At 41.6% G+C, this 15,341-nt stretch overlaps 1 protein-coding gene across 1 annotated transcript in view; it reads right to left on the bottom strand.

Annotated features, from left to right (window-relative positions):
• The window catches only part of LOC126473712 (sialin-like), a 135,728-nt gene that overhangs the window by 64,272 nt on the left and 56,115 nt on the right, over positions 1 to 15,341 (bottom strand). The window contains exon 4 of the mRNA XM_050100956.1: positions 6,125 to 6,209. Within this exon, the coding sequence (XP_049956913.1) occupies positions 6,125 to 6,209 (85 nt within the window). The remainder of the gene's footprint in view (positions 1 to 6,124; positions 6,210 to 15,341) is intronic.

Below are 15,341 nucleotides of genomic sequence, written 5' to 3' on the forward strand. Positions count from 1 at the left end.
GGCCCTGAATATGGTGGTAATAAAACTATCGTCATTGCAATAACAACGTTCAAGAATTTTGAACGCTTCATTGAAGTAATCTGTTTGATTTTCTAAGTCACCGCTACCCAATTTGCCGTGATACTTTAAATTAACTTATGAGTTTTAATGTGAGAAAATAGGAGTGATTCTTTAACTTTAGTTTCAACTATGGCAATTCTGTTGCCATGTCCAACGACGGGTAGTACTTGATGGAAATCTCCACCAAACATGAAACGCGTACGTTTCATATGTATTCATTACCAGCGATGGCGAGGCATGACAGAATCTCTGACCAGAGAGTTATTTATCGTTGCTAGTCTGCGCTTGACCGCGCGAGAGTTCAGTAGTGTGTGTGGAGTCGGCAGAGGGAGTAGTCAGTTGCGAGTGGCACTCTGTCGGCAGTAGTAGTAGCGAGTGGACGGTTGTACTGAGCGGGCGTCGACATGGGTCGGCGGCGTGCTCTCCTTGCATCTCTGGTCACGATTCAGGACGAGGTATATTGTTATCGAAGGTAATGAAGCAGCATTGCGCTCAGCTAATAACATATGTTAATTGTAATTAATTTGTTCAAGAATTGTCCCAATAATAATTTTCTTTTAAAGTAACTGTTTTAAACAAAAAGATTCATTTCAAGTTAAATAATATTTCCCATGCATTCCCTCCAAGAATCAAAATTAAATATGGGCCAGCATTGCACGGAGCTGTGCCGAAAAATAAGAGCAGATATAGATGCAGTTTTACTGAGGTAAGAATTTTGGTTTCTCTATTCAGGTTTAATTATTTCACAGGGCTGAAGGTCAGCGTTGCTGCCCTTGTAAGATTTATCAGGTTAAATTATTGCTGTTCACATGTTACATTCAGTTGATGCTTCATTATTTAATTAATATTATTGTGAAGTTTATGATCAATCATCATCCCGTAATTTTGTGGGGAGTTTACATTTGGGCCATTATTATTCTTAATTTTGCTAGCAGGTTACGCTTGGCTCATTTTATTATGTAGTTTTGTGGGAAGAGAACATTTCACTTAACATTGAGTTTCATATTCTTGCGTGGAGGTTACAATTTCACTATTATTGACTTTTATTATTTTGTGCAGGGAGGTTACAAACATAATTATTTTACCTCCATAACGGAGATTATTATTCATGATATTCCTTAAACGTTAATCGAAAACGCTAAGGGCGTCTTTGGAATCACTGAAATCTCGTCCCAAATGATGAGATCAGTTGCAGAGAAGTTATGCATCCCTGGTGTCAGCGCAAATCGGTGAGACGGATGTGCTCACGTTGGGTACAGGTAGTTCGAAAATCGTATGTGAGTACCTCCTCCTGTTAGGATACTGGCATCAAATGCCTGTCCAACAAACTGTTACAGCAAATTCGCTTTCGTCTCGTAAAATGTGACACTAACGTAAGTTTTGTAGACAAATGTTTTACCGCTGCAAACTCCGTAAAGTAATGATGAATTATAAGTTAAATAAACTAAGTTATAAAAGTAGACTGTACTTACCTATGACAGTGAATATTGATGTAATTTAGTTTATTCACGCAGCAGACGGCGCTCGCTTAAAGAAAGTAAACAAGTCCAACCGCTTTTGTGCATAATAGAAAAATTAGGGACCTCGTTCCTCGAACGATACCACACTAATATTGCCACAGCAGTCAGTGAACAACACGACGGCAAAGCATCCAGTCACCTATGTCCAAGTTCCATCTGATCCCAATCTTACAAGGCGCTCCATCGTAGCTCATCCAACAAATGATGGCTCAGTGTCACTGGGCCAAGTTACGTCGCAGTACTGAGCCAACAGCCACTTTTCTGCCATACTTTGGTCTGCTAGTATACATATAGATAGTGTAACAATGTTAGAGGGGATGTACAAGGTGTCTTGAGGAACAATCTGAGGGTAGAGACCCATTTCTGGTAACATCCAACGAAGATACAGAGCGTCGAAGTAAAAGCAGTCAAACGCCCCACCCTGAGCTACCCCTTCAGCAGCTACTGCCGTCACTGCGCTTAGCGCACGATATAGTATTGTTGTGACAGGCGTGGACCGTGGACGCCTCAGATGGCACCAAACGCCCTCAGTACTGTCATCTCCGCTGCGACGAGTCCGTAAGCGTCAACTCACGTTTGTTGCCAAAGGGTTGGCCTAACGGAAGGCTTTCTGGTCAAATGTTTGAGCAGAACAAAAACTAGAGTCCCTAGAAATTACACGATGGATTTTTGCACGAATTTTCATGGGCGGACGAAAAGTGGGAAATGGACAAATGGGCTTTCAAGTTGGCCAGTGTGAGGTCAAGTTTGGCAAAAAACAAAAAATATTTAATTGCTTGGAAGTAATCATGGACCCGCTCGGATAGTCGTGCGTTTTGAAGTGCTGATTCCCGGACGGGAAGGTGCGCCGACTCGGGATCGAATCCGCCCGGCGGGTTAACGAAGAGGGTGTGTGTGTCGGCCAGCCTGGATGAAGCTTTTAGGCTGTTTCTCACATTCCACTAGGTGAATACCGGGCTGGTAACCAGGTCCCGCATCAATTACAGGTTTCGCAAACATTTAGAAACTTTCACCCACTTTTACAAGAATAATATTGCACGTAGACAACTGGGATACACATATTCCGTCATGGAGAGAGGTACGGGGGGGGGGGGGGGGGGGGGCAGACATTTGACCACCCCTTAAACTAACTATGCCCCGAATCCGTTTGACAACAGTGCCGACCATGCACCGATGCGGAACAAAGGCACAGGGAAAAGCAGACGAAGAAGAAGTAGAAGGTAATCAGAGTGATTAAGAAAAACTTTGTGATTTGAAGTATTTTTGAAATATTTCACGGACAGCTGCTGCTAGTGGTCAAGTGTCAAAAAATGTCACATTGCAGCATAAAATGAAACTTGTCTTCTTTCTCTTGATCTCCATACTCTTAAGTAATAATAACCCCCGACTGGTACATGATTCATGCTTTCTGAACGGAACTGAGGTCAGATATTTTTTTAAATGATTTGTCTAAAAGTAGGACATAAAAGACATAGAGAAACATTCGACGAGCCTTTGGATGATGCTTGTAATCATCTACATCATTTTTGCTTACGATTGAGAATTTAAAGTTCAGTGCTTGACTTTAAATTGAAACACGTATGTAACGCAGCAGCGATGGCGAGGCATTGTAGCATCTGTGACCAGAGAGTATGCGCTTGACCGCGCGAGTGTTGCGAGCGGTTCTCAGTCAGTAGTAGTCTTTGCGAGTTAGTTGTCGCTATGCAGAGTAGCAGTCAGTCAGTCTGTCGTTGCGAGTCTGTCAGTTCAGTCGTTGCGAGTCTGTAGCTCTGTCTAGTTGAGAGCAGTACTCTGTCTGTAGTCGTCATGCAGAGCGGTCGGTCAGTAGTAGCAGGCCAGTGCGGTTGTGTGATGTAGGCGGTCGGCAACAATGGTCAAGATGAGGAATAAGGTATACTGTTAATTAATATAATCATTAGATAATGAAAAATTTTATTTATTGTAATTATTCTCCAACAAGTCTCCCAATAATAATTTTTTATTTCAAAAGTATTTTCTCAAAAATTTAATTTTTTATTGAACTCAAGATTTCGTTGCACTTCCCATTTCATTCCACTTCTTTTGAAGAAAAATTCCACTAAAATCACAAAAAAAGAGAATATTATTATTTGCAATGCAGTTCCTCCAAGCGGTGCGCAACAACAAGAGCAGATATGTGACATCCATTTATTCTGAGGTAAGACTTTAATTCTGATTGTTTTTCACAGGGCCAAAGACCGATGTTTCGGTTTAATTGAATTTTCTTGTCACTGAATGGACTTTAATTTTGAAGGATTTATATTTGAGTCAGATTGCGTAATTTCACGTTTTTTGTTGCCATTGTCAGTACATTTGATTGTGGGCAGGTTACGCATAGAGCAATGTCCATTAGCATCCCTAAATAATATTGTCAATTATTATAAATTTTGCGGGGAGGTTACACTCGGCCCCCATTTCTATTAAGTATTGCTGTATTTTCTTTCTTTTAAAATTACGGTGGGGAGGTTACAAAATATTAGAACTTTAAAGATTACTAGGGCACATTTGGCTGATGCAGTTTCACTCAGTGGTCTCCTCGCGTTACTAACGCGTGAGCATCTTAGCTCCTGTACATGATTTCGAGCATCATTCAAATCTACTGCATTTCTTACATTTAGGCAAACCGTTTCACAAAAATTTGACCGTTTTTGTTTCTTCAAACTTTTCTTTTCATATCACAGTGACTTCGCCGCTATGTAGTGTCGATCGATGGCGTTTCTGGACATGGGTTCCTACCTTCAATTCATTCCTTAAGACACTGACTACAGTCCGTCGAAGTTTGTCAATATATTTCTATATCACCCTGCACATCTATGCGGATTGTAGAGACGCACGATATAAAGGGTGGTCAGAAATAGTGTGAAAAGGTTGTAAGGGTTTTGCAGAGAAGGCTGTGTTGAGAAATAGTTTTGCAGAGAAGGCTGTGTTGAGAAATAATTGTTCAGAAAAAAAATTTTATGCGTTGCGTTGTTTTCAAGTTAATTAGCATTGAAGTTTAATCAATCAGGCCGTTGCGAGCACCAGTTTAAGTTCAAATCAAATGGCTCTGAGCACTATGGGACTTAACATCTTAGGTCATCAGTCGCCTAGAACTTAAAACTACTTAAACCTAACTAACCTAAGGACATCACACACATCCATGCCCGAGGCAGGATTCGAACCTGCGACCGTAGCAGTCCCACGGCAAGGTGAGTGTAATAATATATTTTCTGTCTATATTACGCTCTGAGAAATTTTATTTTTTCAAGCAAACAAAATTATCGCTATGAAGCCTGTGCTATCTGCATTATTGTTACGAGATAAAAACCAGCGATACAGTGGTGATATCAGTGTATGAAGTTTAACATTTCACAGAGTCATAGGACTTTTATTCGACAGTTCATTTTAAAAGAACATGTAGGGGAGACTGGGGCAAGTTGACCATAGGGGTAAGATCACTATTCACCTAGTCCATACTTCCAGATAGCACCACCACACGGGTCGTATTAACACTTCACAAGGGCGAGGCACTAAGAACTCGCACAATGAAAGCGCTATCGCCAGTTCACTGTGCGTAAGATAACTGCCGTGCTCATTCCTTGACGTATTATGATTCTTAAGACATTCAGCATAAGCTCTTGTGGATCTGGTAAGATATTTAGTTATTATTTATTAAAGGAGGCGAAACAGACAATAAGCGTTACATATTCCATATTTATTTATGTCTTATCCTTGTTAATCCTATACCAAAGATCACACACTTTTTAAGACAGTCGACTGGGGCTAGTCGACTCGGGCAGTTTGACGACTTAGCCACCTACTGAGCACTACTTATTTCAGAGCAGCTACAATCGGTAATGCAATTAATGGATTCAAAGAAATGAGAGATAGAACCTTATGATCCTCTTGTGTTTAATGAGCATTATTTTGCTGCGGCGAAAATCACCGATCGTGGCTTTTTTTACAGACCAAACCGAAACTGAAGTGCTCCAGCTCAGGCCACAGAACCTACAGGCTAACACACAGAAACTCCTAATTACTCTCCTACTGAACACAAAGCAGATAATAATCAGGAACCGGATCAGCAATTGCTGCTCCCATTAAGACACGACGTTTCCGAAGTTTTCCCATTTTAAATGGTTCCATAAAGAAAGGTCATTTGTGAACAAATGGAAAAGTCAGAGAACGCAAAGTACCTCACTCACATGTAACTACGTTTAATTCATTAATTTTCTATCTCATACATCACAAAGTATAAAAACATGTTCAAAGTTTATCACTATTGTCAGCGCGCCCCCTGGTCAAAGTAATTTTTGCCCTTTCATTAGCTCTGAAAATTGGCAAAATAATTGTCATGGTATTAAGGCAAATATTTATACAACCGGATGCAACACAATAAGAAATCAGTTTCTTAATACTATATCCATAAATAAATTTATTAAAAATGAAAACAGTTAACATCGCCAATTTGCCCCGTCTCCCCCATGTATAAAGAAAATTTCAGTGCCAGAAAAGTACAAGAAGGAATATAAAAATTCTGAACTTACCGATGTAAATAATGGCAAACTTGCTTCTTTCGTGATCGGGTGCCCATCTACAGATTAATGTCTGTACGGCTGGTATTATACCACCCTAAAAGAAGGGAAAGCGATATTTAGTAACTTTTGTCATCGGCGATCAGAATTACATAATGTAAATTGAATAGTATATGATCTATGAACTAGCAGTTCCAACTTGAAACTGTGTAAAGGCATGTTGCTCATATTGTTTTCTTGAGGTATGGCTCTTCTCAGTCTTAATACAATATTCTGTTGGACACCACCTGTTATGATGCTGTAACAAAGAACTAAGCGTTCCTGCCGGTTATTCATCATCGACCTCTCCAATGATGCTATATGACTGTCATTCGGTACATCATACACTATGTGATTAAAGGGATCCGGGCATCGGGCTGAAAATGACTACAAGTTCTTGGCGCCCTCATTGGTAATGCTGGAGTTCAATATGGCGTTAGCACACCCTTAGCCTTGATGACAGCATCCACTCTTGCAGGTATACATTCAATCATTCTTCACGGAGTGCTGCGCTGGGGAGAGGTATCAATGTCGGTAGGTGAAGCCTGGAAAGAAGTCGGCGTTCAAAAACCTCCCAAAGGTGTAGAGCACTTGCCCGCGAAAGGCAAAGGTCCCGAGTTCGAGTCTCGGTCAGGCACACAGTTTTAATCTGCCAGGAAGTTTCATATCAGCGCACACTCCGCTGTAGAGTGAAAATCTCATTCTGGAAATATCCCCCAGGCTGTGGCAAAGCCATGTCTGTGCAATATCCTTTCTTTCAGGAGTGCTAGTTCTGCAGGTTCGCAGGAGCGCTTCTGTAAAGTTTGGAAGGTAGGAGACGAGGTACTGGCAGAAGTAAAGCTATGAGGACGGAGCGTGAGTGGTGCTTGGGTAGCTCAGCTGGTAGAGCACTTGCCATGTCTCCGCAATATCCTTTCTTTCAGGAGTGCTAGTTCTGCAGGTTCGCAGGAGAGCTTCTGTAATGTTTGGAAGGTAGGAAACGAGGTACTTTCAGAAGTAAAGCTATGAGGACGGAGCGTGAGTGGTGCTTGGGTAACTCAGTTGGTAGAGCACTTGCCCGCGAAAGGCAAAGGTCCCGAGCTCGAGTCTCGGTTCGGCACACAGTTTTAATCTGCCAGAAAGTTTCATATCAGCGCACACTCCGCTGCAGAGTAAAAATCTCATTCTGGAAACATCCCAAAGGTGTTCTATAGGATTCAGGTCAGGACTCTGTGCAGGCCAGTCCGTTACAGGGATGTTATTGTCGTGTAATCACTGCGTCACAGGCCGTGCATTGTGAACAGGTGTTCTAACGTGTTGAATGATTCAATCGCCATCCCCGAATGGCTCATCAACAATCAGAAGCAAGATGGTGCTTAAAACGTCATTGTAAGTCTGTGCAGTGATAGTGCCACGCAAAACAACAAGGGGTGGCAGCCCTTTCCATGAAAAACACAACCACACCATAACATCACCGCCTCCGAATTTTACTGTTGGCACTACACACGCTGGCAGATGACGTCCACCGGGCATTCATCATACCACACCCTGCCATCGGATCGTCACATTGTGTACCGTGATTCTTCACTCCACACAAAGTTTTCCCACTGTTCAATAGTCCAATGTTTGCGCTCCTTACAACAAGCAAGGCGTCGTTTGGAATTTACCGGCGTGATGTGTGGCTTATGAGCAGCCGCTCGACCGTAAAATCCAAGTTTTCTCACCTCCCGCCTAACTGTCATAATACTTGCATTGGATCCTGATGCAGTTTGGAATTCCTGTGTGATAGTCTGGATAGATGTCTGCGTATTACACATAACGACCTTCTTCAACTGTCAGCAGTCTCTGTCAGTCGGTCGGCCGCGGTGGTCTAGCGGTTCTAGGCGCGCAGTCCGGAACCGCGCGACTGCTACGGTCGCGGGTTAGAATCCTGCCTCGGGCATGGATGTGTGTGATATCCTTAGGTTAGTTAGGTTTAAGTAGTTCTACGTTCTAGGGGACTGATGACCACAGATGTTAAGTCCCATAGTGCTCAGAGCCAACCATTCTCTGTCAGTCAACAGACGAGGTCGGCCTGTACGCTTTTGTGCTGCACGTGTCCCTTCACGTTTCCACTTCACTTTCACACCGGAAGCAGCGGACCTAGGGATCTTTAGCAGTGTGGAAATCCCGCGTACAGACATATGACACAAGTGTTACCTTAATCACCTAACCACGTTCGAAGTCCGTGAGTTCCACTGAGCGTCCCTTTCTGCTCTCACACGATGTCTAATGGTCACTGAGGTCGCTCATATTGAGTACCTGGCAGTAGGTGGCAGCACAATGTACCTAATATGAAAACCGTATGTTTATGTGGGTGTCCGGATACTTTTGATCACATAGTGTATGTTGCCAATTGCATTATCGCGTGCAACCACGACACAGGTTCGTTCCTCGCACTTGTCAAGAATTCTGCACAAGTTTCCACAATTCCAACACCAGATCAGAGTTTAATTACAAATACGGCAGAGATCGCTCTTCTGAGTATCTTAAGGAACAGGGATGTGAGACAAGCACTGATGATATAAAACGTATCTTCACTTGTTTACTTTATAGATACAATTTATTAAAAACATCACTAGTTAACAGTCTAGTAACATAGCTTCGAAAAAATAAAATTTTCCGCCAACGGGTCAGAGCCTCGTTCTAGTTACGTGCAATTTTCGCCATCTTTACAGTTCAAATCATTCTTTCACAAAATATGTCCCTGGAGGCTTACCTTACCTACATCTAAACTACGTTCCGCAGGAATTTGCTCCTATTTTCCATCATAGAAGCATAATTCTTTCGAAATTTTGTACACTGCGGTACTTAATAAGAGGCCAATTTTCTGGAGTATTTCCCATCCATGGAACTGGGATACCCTCCCTTCATTCTTCAGACGAGTTTCTTCAACTCAGATGACGTCTGTGAATTAGAAGAATCTTTTTCGTTGTGAGCACTCCTAGAACACTGGGTTGCATGGAGTACTGTATCCCGTTCTTATTCCAAGATAAAGAATAACTGAGCAAATGGGGTAGCACTATCCAGGTACGAAAAATTCTCCAGCACCACTGTTCTGTTCAGAACTAAATATAGTCCCCGAGTGACCCCTGGAAAATTCCGGCGTCCAGTGAAAACAGACGTTGTTGGCCTCAAGGAGTCTCCCTTCCCTGGCTCAGCATCGGCTTTTGCTGCTCAATTAGCGTCAATTTCCTCGCGTATCACATGTAACCTATTAATTATCGTCTCCTAATAAAAGTGAATCACAGAGTCCCCTCGTCCTCCGTTTCACATTCTGCACCTAGATCAACGTTTACATTAACCTCAACAAAACTGCACAATACAGGAAAATACCCAAGTACTACAAAACATGGGAACTGCGTGACTTGTTCGTAATATCAGATGTCACACACTTCCAGAAATATAACAAGGATCTGTCGGCTCGACGCTATGTAGAATCTCTGTTGTACTGCGTTTGAGAGGTGCACCGACGTGCTATTTTGTACGTGGTCATATTGATTGACCCATCAGTGTATTTGGCGGATGTGTTGGGGAAGTTCGAGACATAGGGGAACTCAGGCCAGAATGGGATATTTGACGTTTAACAATTTCTGTAAAATAAAGGAGCACAAGAAAACACTTCTTAGAGATATAAAAATCACCTTGTAGTATACCCTAAGGCACTTTACTTGAAAATTACTTAAAACTTTATGTTACGTAACTTTTTACGTTTTTCCAAAGAAACTCTTGCATTACTCTCGTTTTTCCCACCCACCGTGTAGGGTGGAATAAGGCGAATTTTTATGAAATTGTTGCATTAACCTTGTAATAATTAGGTATATATCTTAAAACCAAGATATAAAGTTGTTTAATGAACGATTCAGAGTAAGGAATATGGAATCATAAGAAAGTTAACAATAAGAAAAGAAAATTAATGTCTTTTTAAATGTACAGTTATTTTTAATGATTGTAGAGCTACACTAAGCGAATGATAGGCAGAAGGAATAGTAGCACTGCACAGATAAGGTTGCGCACACTTTTCTAACTGCTTAAGGCCGTACATGCGAGATACAACTGTACACACAGAAGCTATTAAGAAAACTACAGCTACGTCTTCATCTACATGGCTACTCTGCAAATCACATTGACTGGCAGAGCGTTCATCGAATAATTCTCTGCTATTCCACTCCCGAAAAGCGCGCGATGAAAATGAACACCTGCATCTTCCCGTGCGAGATCAGATTTCACTTATTTTATTATTATGATCGTTTCTCCCTATGTAGGTCGATGTGAACAAAATATATTCGCAGTCGGAGAAGAAAGTAGGTGATTGAAATTTCGTGAGAAGATCCCGCCGCAACGAAAAACGACTTTGTTTTAATGATTTCCGCCCCTGATCCCGTATCATGCCTGTGACACTCGATAATACAAAACGTACTCCCCTTCTCTGAACTTTCTCGATGTACTCTGTTCATCTTATCTGATAAGGATTCCACATTACACAGCAGTACTCCAAAAGAGGACGGACGAGGGCAGTGTACTCAGTCTCCTTAGTAGATCTGTTGCATCTTCTAAGTGTTCTGCCAATAAAACACAGTCTTTGGTTCGCTTTCCCAGCAAAATTTTCTGTGTTCTTTCCAATTTAAGTTGTTCCTAACTGTAATTCCTATGTATTTAGTTGAATTTACGACCTTTATATTTGAGTGATTTAATGTGTAACCGAAGTTTAACGAATTCCTTTTAGCACTCATGTGGGTGACCTCACACTTTTCATTCCCTAGGGTCAAATGCTAATTTTCGCACCATAAAGATAACTTATCTAAATCGTTTTGCAGTTGGTTTTAATCTTGTAATGACTTTACTAGACATAAACGACAACATAATCTGCAAAAACCTAAGACGGTTGCTCAGATTATCTCCTAAATCGTTGATGTAGAAACAACGGAGGGCTTGTAACAATACGTTGGGGCACACCACTAATCATTTCTGATTTACTCGATGACTTTCTGTCAGTTATTACAAACTGCGGCCTCTGCCAGAAAATCACGAATCCAGTTGCATAACTGAAATGATATTCCACAAGCACGCAATTTCATTACAAGCCACTTGTGGGGTACGGTGTCAAAAGCCTCCCGGAAATCCAGAGATACGGAAGCAGTTTTAACTCCTTTGTCGGTAGCACTCAGCACTTCGTGTCAGTAAAGAGTTCGTTATGGTTCACAGGAACGATGTTTTCTAAACCCGTATTGAATAGGGTCAATAGACCGTTCTCTTCAAGGTAATCCACAATATTCGAACACAATATATGTTCCAAAATCTTGATGCATATCGACGTTAATGATATGGCCCTGTAATTTAGTAGATTATTCCTATTGCCTTTCTTGAATATCGGTGTGACCTGTGCAACCTTCCAGTCTTTGGGTGCGTATCTTCCGTCGCGCGAGGGGTTCTATATGATTGTTCAGTATGCAACAACTGCATCAGAATACTCTGAAAGAACCTGACTGGTAATCAAACTGGACCGGTAGAGTTGCTTCTATTAAGTGAATGAAGCTGATTCACTACTCCGAGGATATCTGTTTCCAAGTTACTCATTTTGGCTACTGTTCTTGAATCGAATTCTGGAATATTTACTTCGTCTTCGTTGGTGAAGGAATTTCGGAAGGTTGTGTTTAGTAACTCTCCTTTAGCGGCACTGTCATCGATAGAATTACTATTGCTATCGCGCAGAGAAGACATTGATTGTCTCTTGCCGCTAGCATACTTTACATACGAGCAGAATCTGTTTGGATTTTCTGCAGGTTTGGAGACAATGTTTCGTTGTGGAAACTTTTACAAGCATCTCTCTAAATTTCGAGCTCCTGTGAAAGATCACCAATCTTGGAGATTTTAAGTTCGTTTAAATTTGGCATGCTTTTTTCGTCGTTTCTGCAACAATGATCTGACTTGTTTTATGTACTATGAGGGATCAGCTCCGTCGTTTGTTAATTTATTTGGTACATATCTCTCAATGCTTTCGATACTATTTCTTTGAATTCAAGCCTCATCTGGAGTACTCTTACATTGTTAACTTGGAAGGAAGGAGACTCTCTCAAAAACACGTCAACCGATTCTTTATCTGCTTTTTTGAATAGATATATTTTTCGTTTATTTTTGGGGGATTTGAGAGTTACGGTGTTCAGTCTCGCTACGACAAGCCTGCGTTCACTAATCCCTGTACCCGTTTTTATGCTCGTTATTTGCTCATGATTATTTGTTGCTAAGAGGTCAAGTGTGTTTTCACAACCGATCACTATTCGAGTGAGTTCATAAACTAATTGCTAGAAATAATTTTCTGAGAATACGTTTAGCACAATTTCGGATGATGTTTTATACGTACCTCCGGATTTAAACATATATAACGGATGTAGAGGGTAAATTGAAGTCACCACCAACTATAATTGTATGAGTCGAGTATGTGTTTGAAATTAGATTCAAGTTTTCTTTGAACCATTCAGCAATTGCATCATGAGTTGGGTAGTTGGTATTATTTTGTTCCGGTGCCGGTGACCTCTAATGATACTAACTCACAGGAAATATCTACTTCAATTTCGCTACAAGATAAACTAGCAAACACGCCATCACCAACTGTACTTGGAGTATCCCTTCTGAATACCGTTAGGTGCTTTGCAAAAATTTCGGCTAAACTTACCTCCGGCTTTATCCAGCTTTCATTGCCCTTAATAATTCGAGCGGCAGCGCTTTCTATTAGCGCTTGGAGCTCTGGTACTTTCCTAACGCAGCTGCGACAATTTACAACTGTTATACCGATGGTTGCTAGATCTAAGTTGTTCCTGTGCTCGACCTGCACCCTCTGAAGACTACTCAGTCCATACCACACAACCCCCGCAACCCGTGTAGCCGCTTCCTGCGTGAGTCCACCACCCTACGGCGCAACTGACTGTCAAGATCACGGACATGGTCTCTAGGCAGTGATGGGATGGCGAGGCGCGGCGACTCGAGCGCACCGAGAATTCCTCGAGCCTCTAGTTCTCAAGCAATTCTCGAGAAGCTCACGAGAAACGGCTCGGCGGCGTGTGCCGCTGCGCGCCGGTTGGCTGCGACAATATACGCCGCGCCGCTGTTTTATGAATTGAATGCCGCCGCTAGACAAACACGTTCGCTTCTCGCTGTGCTCGTAACTAGTATGTCTAAGGTTTCATTCGAGTAAAGTTGTTATTCAGATCAATATGGACACTCGAAAACGAACCTCATGGTGCTGGTAATACTTTACAGAGGATTGAGATAACGTTACTTGCAACATTTATCGTAAAAATCACCGTAATGTATCAAAAAATACAATGGGCATTATTAGACATCTTAAACTGCACAATTTATCGAGCAATAAAACAGCGACGTCCGTGGATAGAGAGGCTCATTCTTCCAATAGTGCGAGGCAGACAAAATATCCAGGTACGTATGGTACAAAAGGTGAATTCCGTGCAAAAGTTCGGATAGTGTCCGAAGCGGTCCGCCACGCTTAAAAATCATAGACTTTTTTAATCGTACTCCGATAACATACAACATACCCCAAAATCAAACCTATACCATCCTAGCTTTTGCACGATACGATATGTAATTTTATTGAACTAGTTGTCGAGCATAACGTATCCCCTTGCATGAGCGCTGATCTAAATCTTACGTTTCTCTTCATAGAGGGAAGTAAACGGCAACAACAGCTAGATGAAGCACTAGTGGCCATGATAACAGACGATTTTCAACAGCTTTCAATCGTCGAGGACACTTCACTGTTTAATCCACAATACTCGATACCAAATCGAAAAAAGTTGCGCCTCGTGATTGAGGACGATTACGATAAACAGAAAGAGGCTGTAAACTTGGCCGTGGAAGACTCTACTTGTGTTTCTTTAACGACCGGTATATGTACCTCACTCAATAGTTAGGCATATATTGCCGTAACTGGTCATTTCATTAACAGTAATTGGTGTCTGAAAGCTTTAGCTCTCGAGACTTTCCGTTTCCGGAAAAGCATACAGCGCTAAATATTAGTGAGGCGTTAGATAACATGATTTCAAAATGGAACATTGAAAACAAAGTTGTAAGCATCACAACTGACAACGCCAGTAACATGACGGCAGCCGTACAACTTATTCATAGTGGCAACATAGTTATGCAACATGTGCCTTGTTTAGCACACACCCTCATTTTAGTTGTGAAAAGTTCTTTGAACAGCAACAGTGAGCTCTGCATAATGCGGGAAAAGGCCAGGAAAATTGATAGCTATTTTAAAAAAAGTTGCAATGCTAATGAAAAACTCCATGAGATCCAGGATCTAATGAAAAAACCCGTTCATAAATTGATTCAGAAAACCGAAACCCGTACGTTTTATATGCTTCAACGTCTAGTGGAGCAAAAGGAATGCATTGCAGCCTGTTTATCATCTTTGTATTCAGGTGTATAGAACCTCACAGCTGACGAGTGGCGAATTCTGAGCGAATGTTTGTGTGTACTGGAGCCATTTGAAGTGGTAACAAGTGAAATCTCAACTGAAAACTATACCTCTCTTTCGAAAGCTATTCCAATAATCAGACAGCTAAGCCGATCAGTATGCAGTGGGAAGTGGGCTACCACGACAGCGCAAGAGCTGCAGCAACATCTGCACAACTCACTAATAGTCCGGCTAGGATTAATAGAAACAAAGTACATGCCATTGCCACAGTTCTCGACCCAAGATTCAAAACTTTACCATTTACGAATCCCATTCATTCAAAACATGCCGTTGCAAGCCTAATTGCAGAGTGCACAAATGTGGTAGAGACCGTACGATCTACTCATTCGGCTGCTAACGACACTAGCAACGAGTACAATTTCATACAAAACCCCAGTAGTTCCTTATGGGCTTCTTTTGATGAAGAGGTTTCCAATAAAAATCTAATGAAAAGCGGTTGTGATAGCATAGACCTGGAGGTACAACGATATTTGGAAGAACCGTACCTACAACGCACGGATAATCCTTTACACTACTGGAAAAAAAATGAAAACAGTTACCCAGGTCTAGCTGTCGTGGCAAAAAAATATCTTGCAAAACCTGTAACTTCTGTTCCCAGTGAAAGAATATTTTCGAAAACAGGACTACTTATAAACAAACAAAGAAGCAGGCTAAAAGGCCAATTGGTTAATAAAATCATAT

Source organism: Schistocerca serialis, chromosome 4, assembly GCF_023864345.2.
Source record: "Schistocerca serialis cubense isolate TAMUIC-IGC-003099 chromosome 4, iqSchSeri2.2, whole genome shotgun sequence".
NCBI classification, from domain to species: Eukaryota; Metazoa; Arthropoda; class Insecta; order Orthoptera; family Acrididae; genus Schistocerca; species Schistocerca serialis.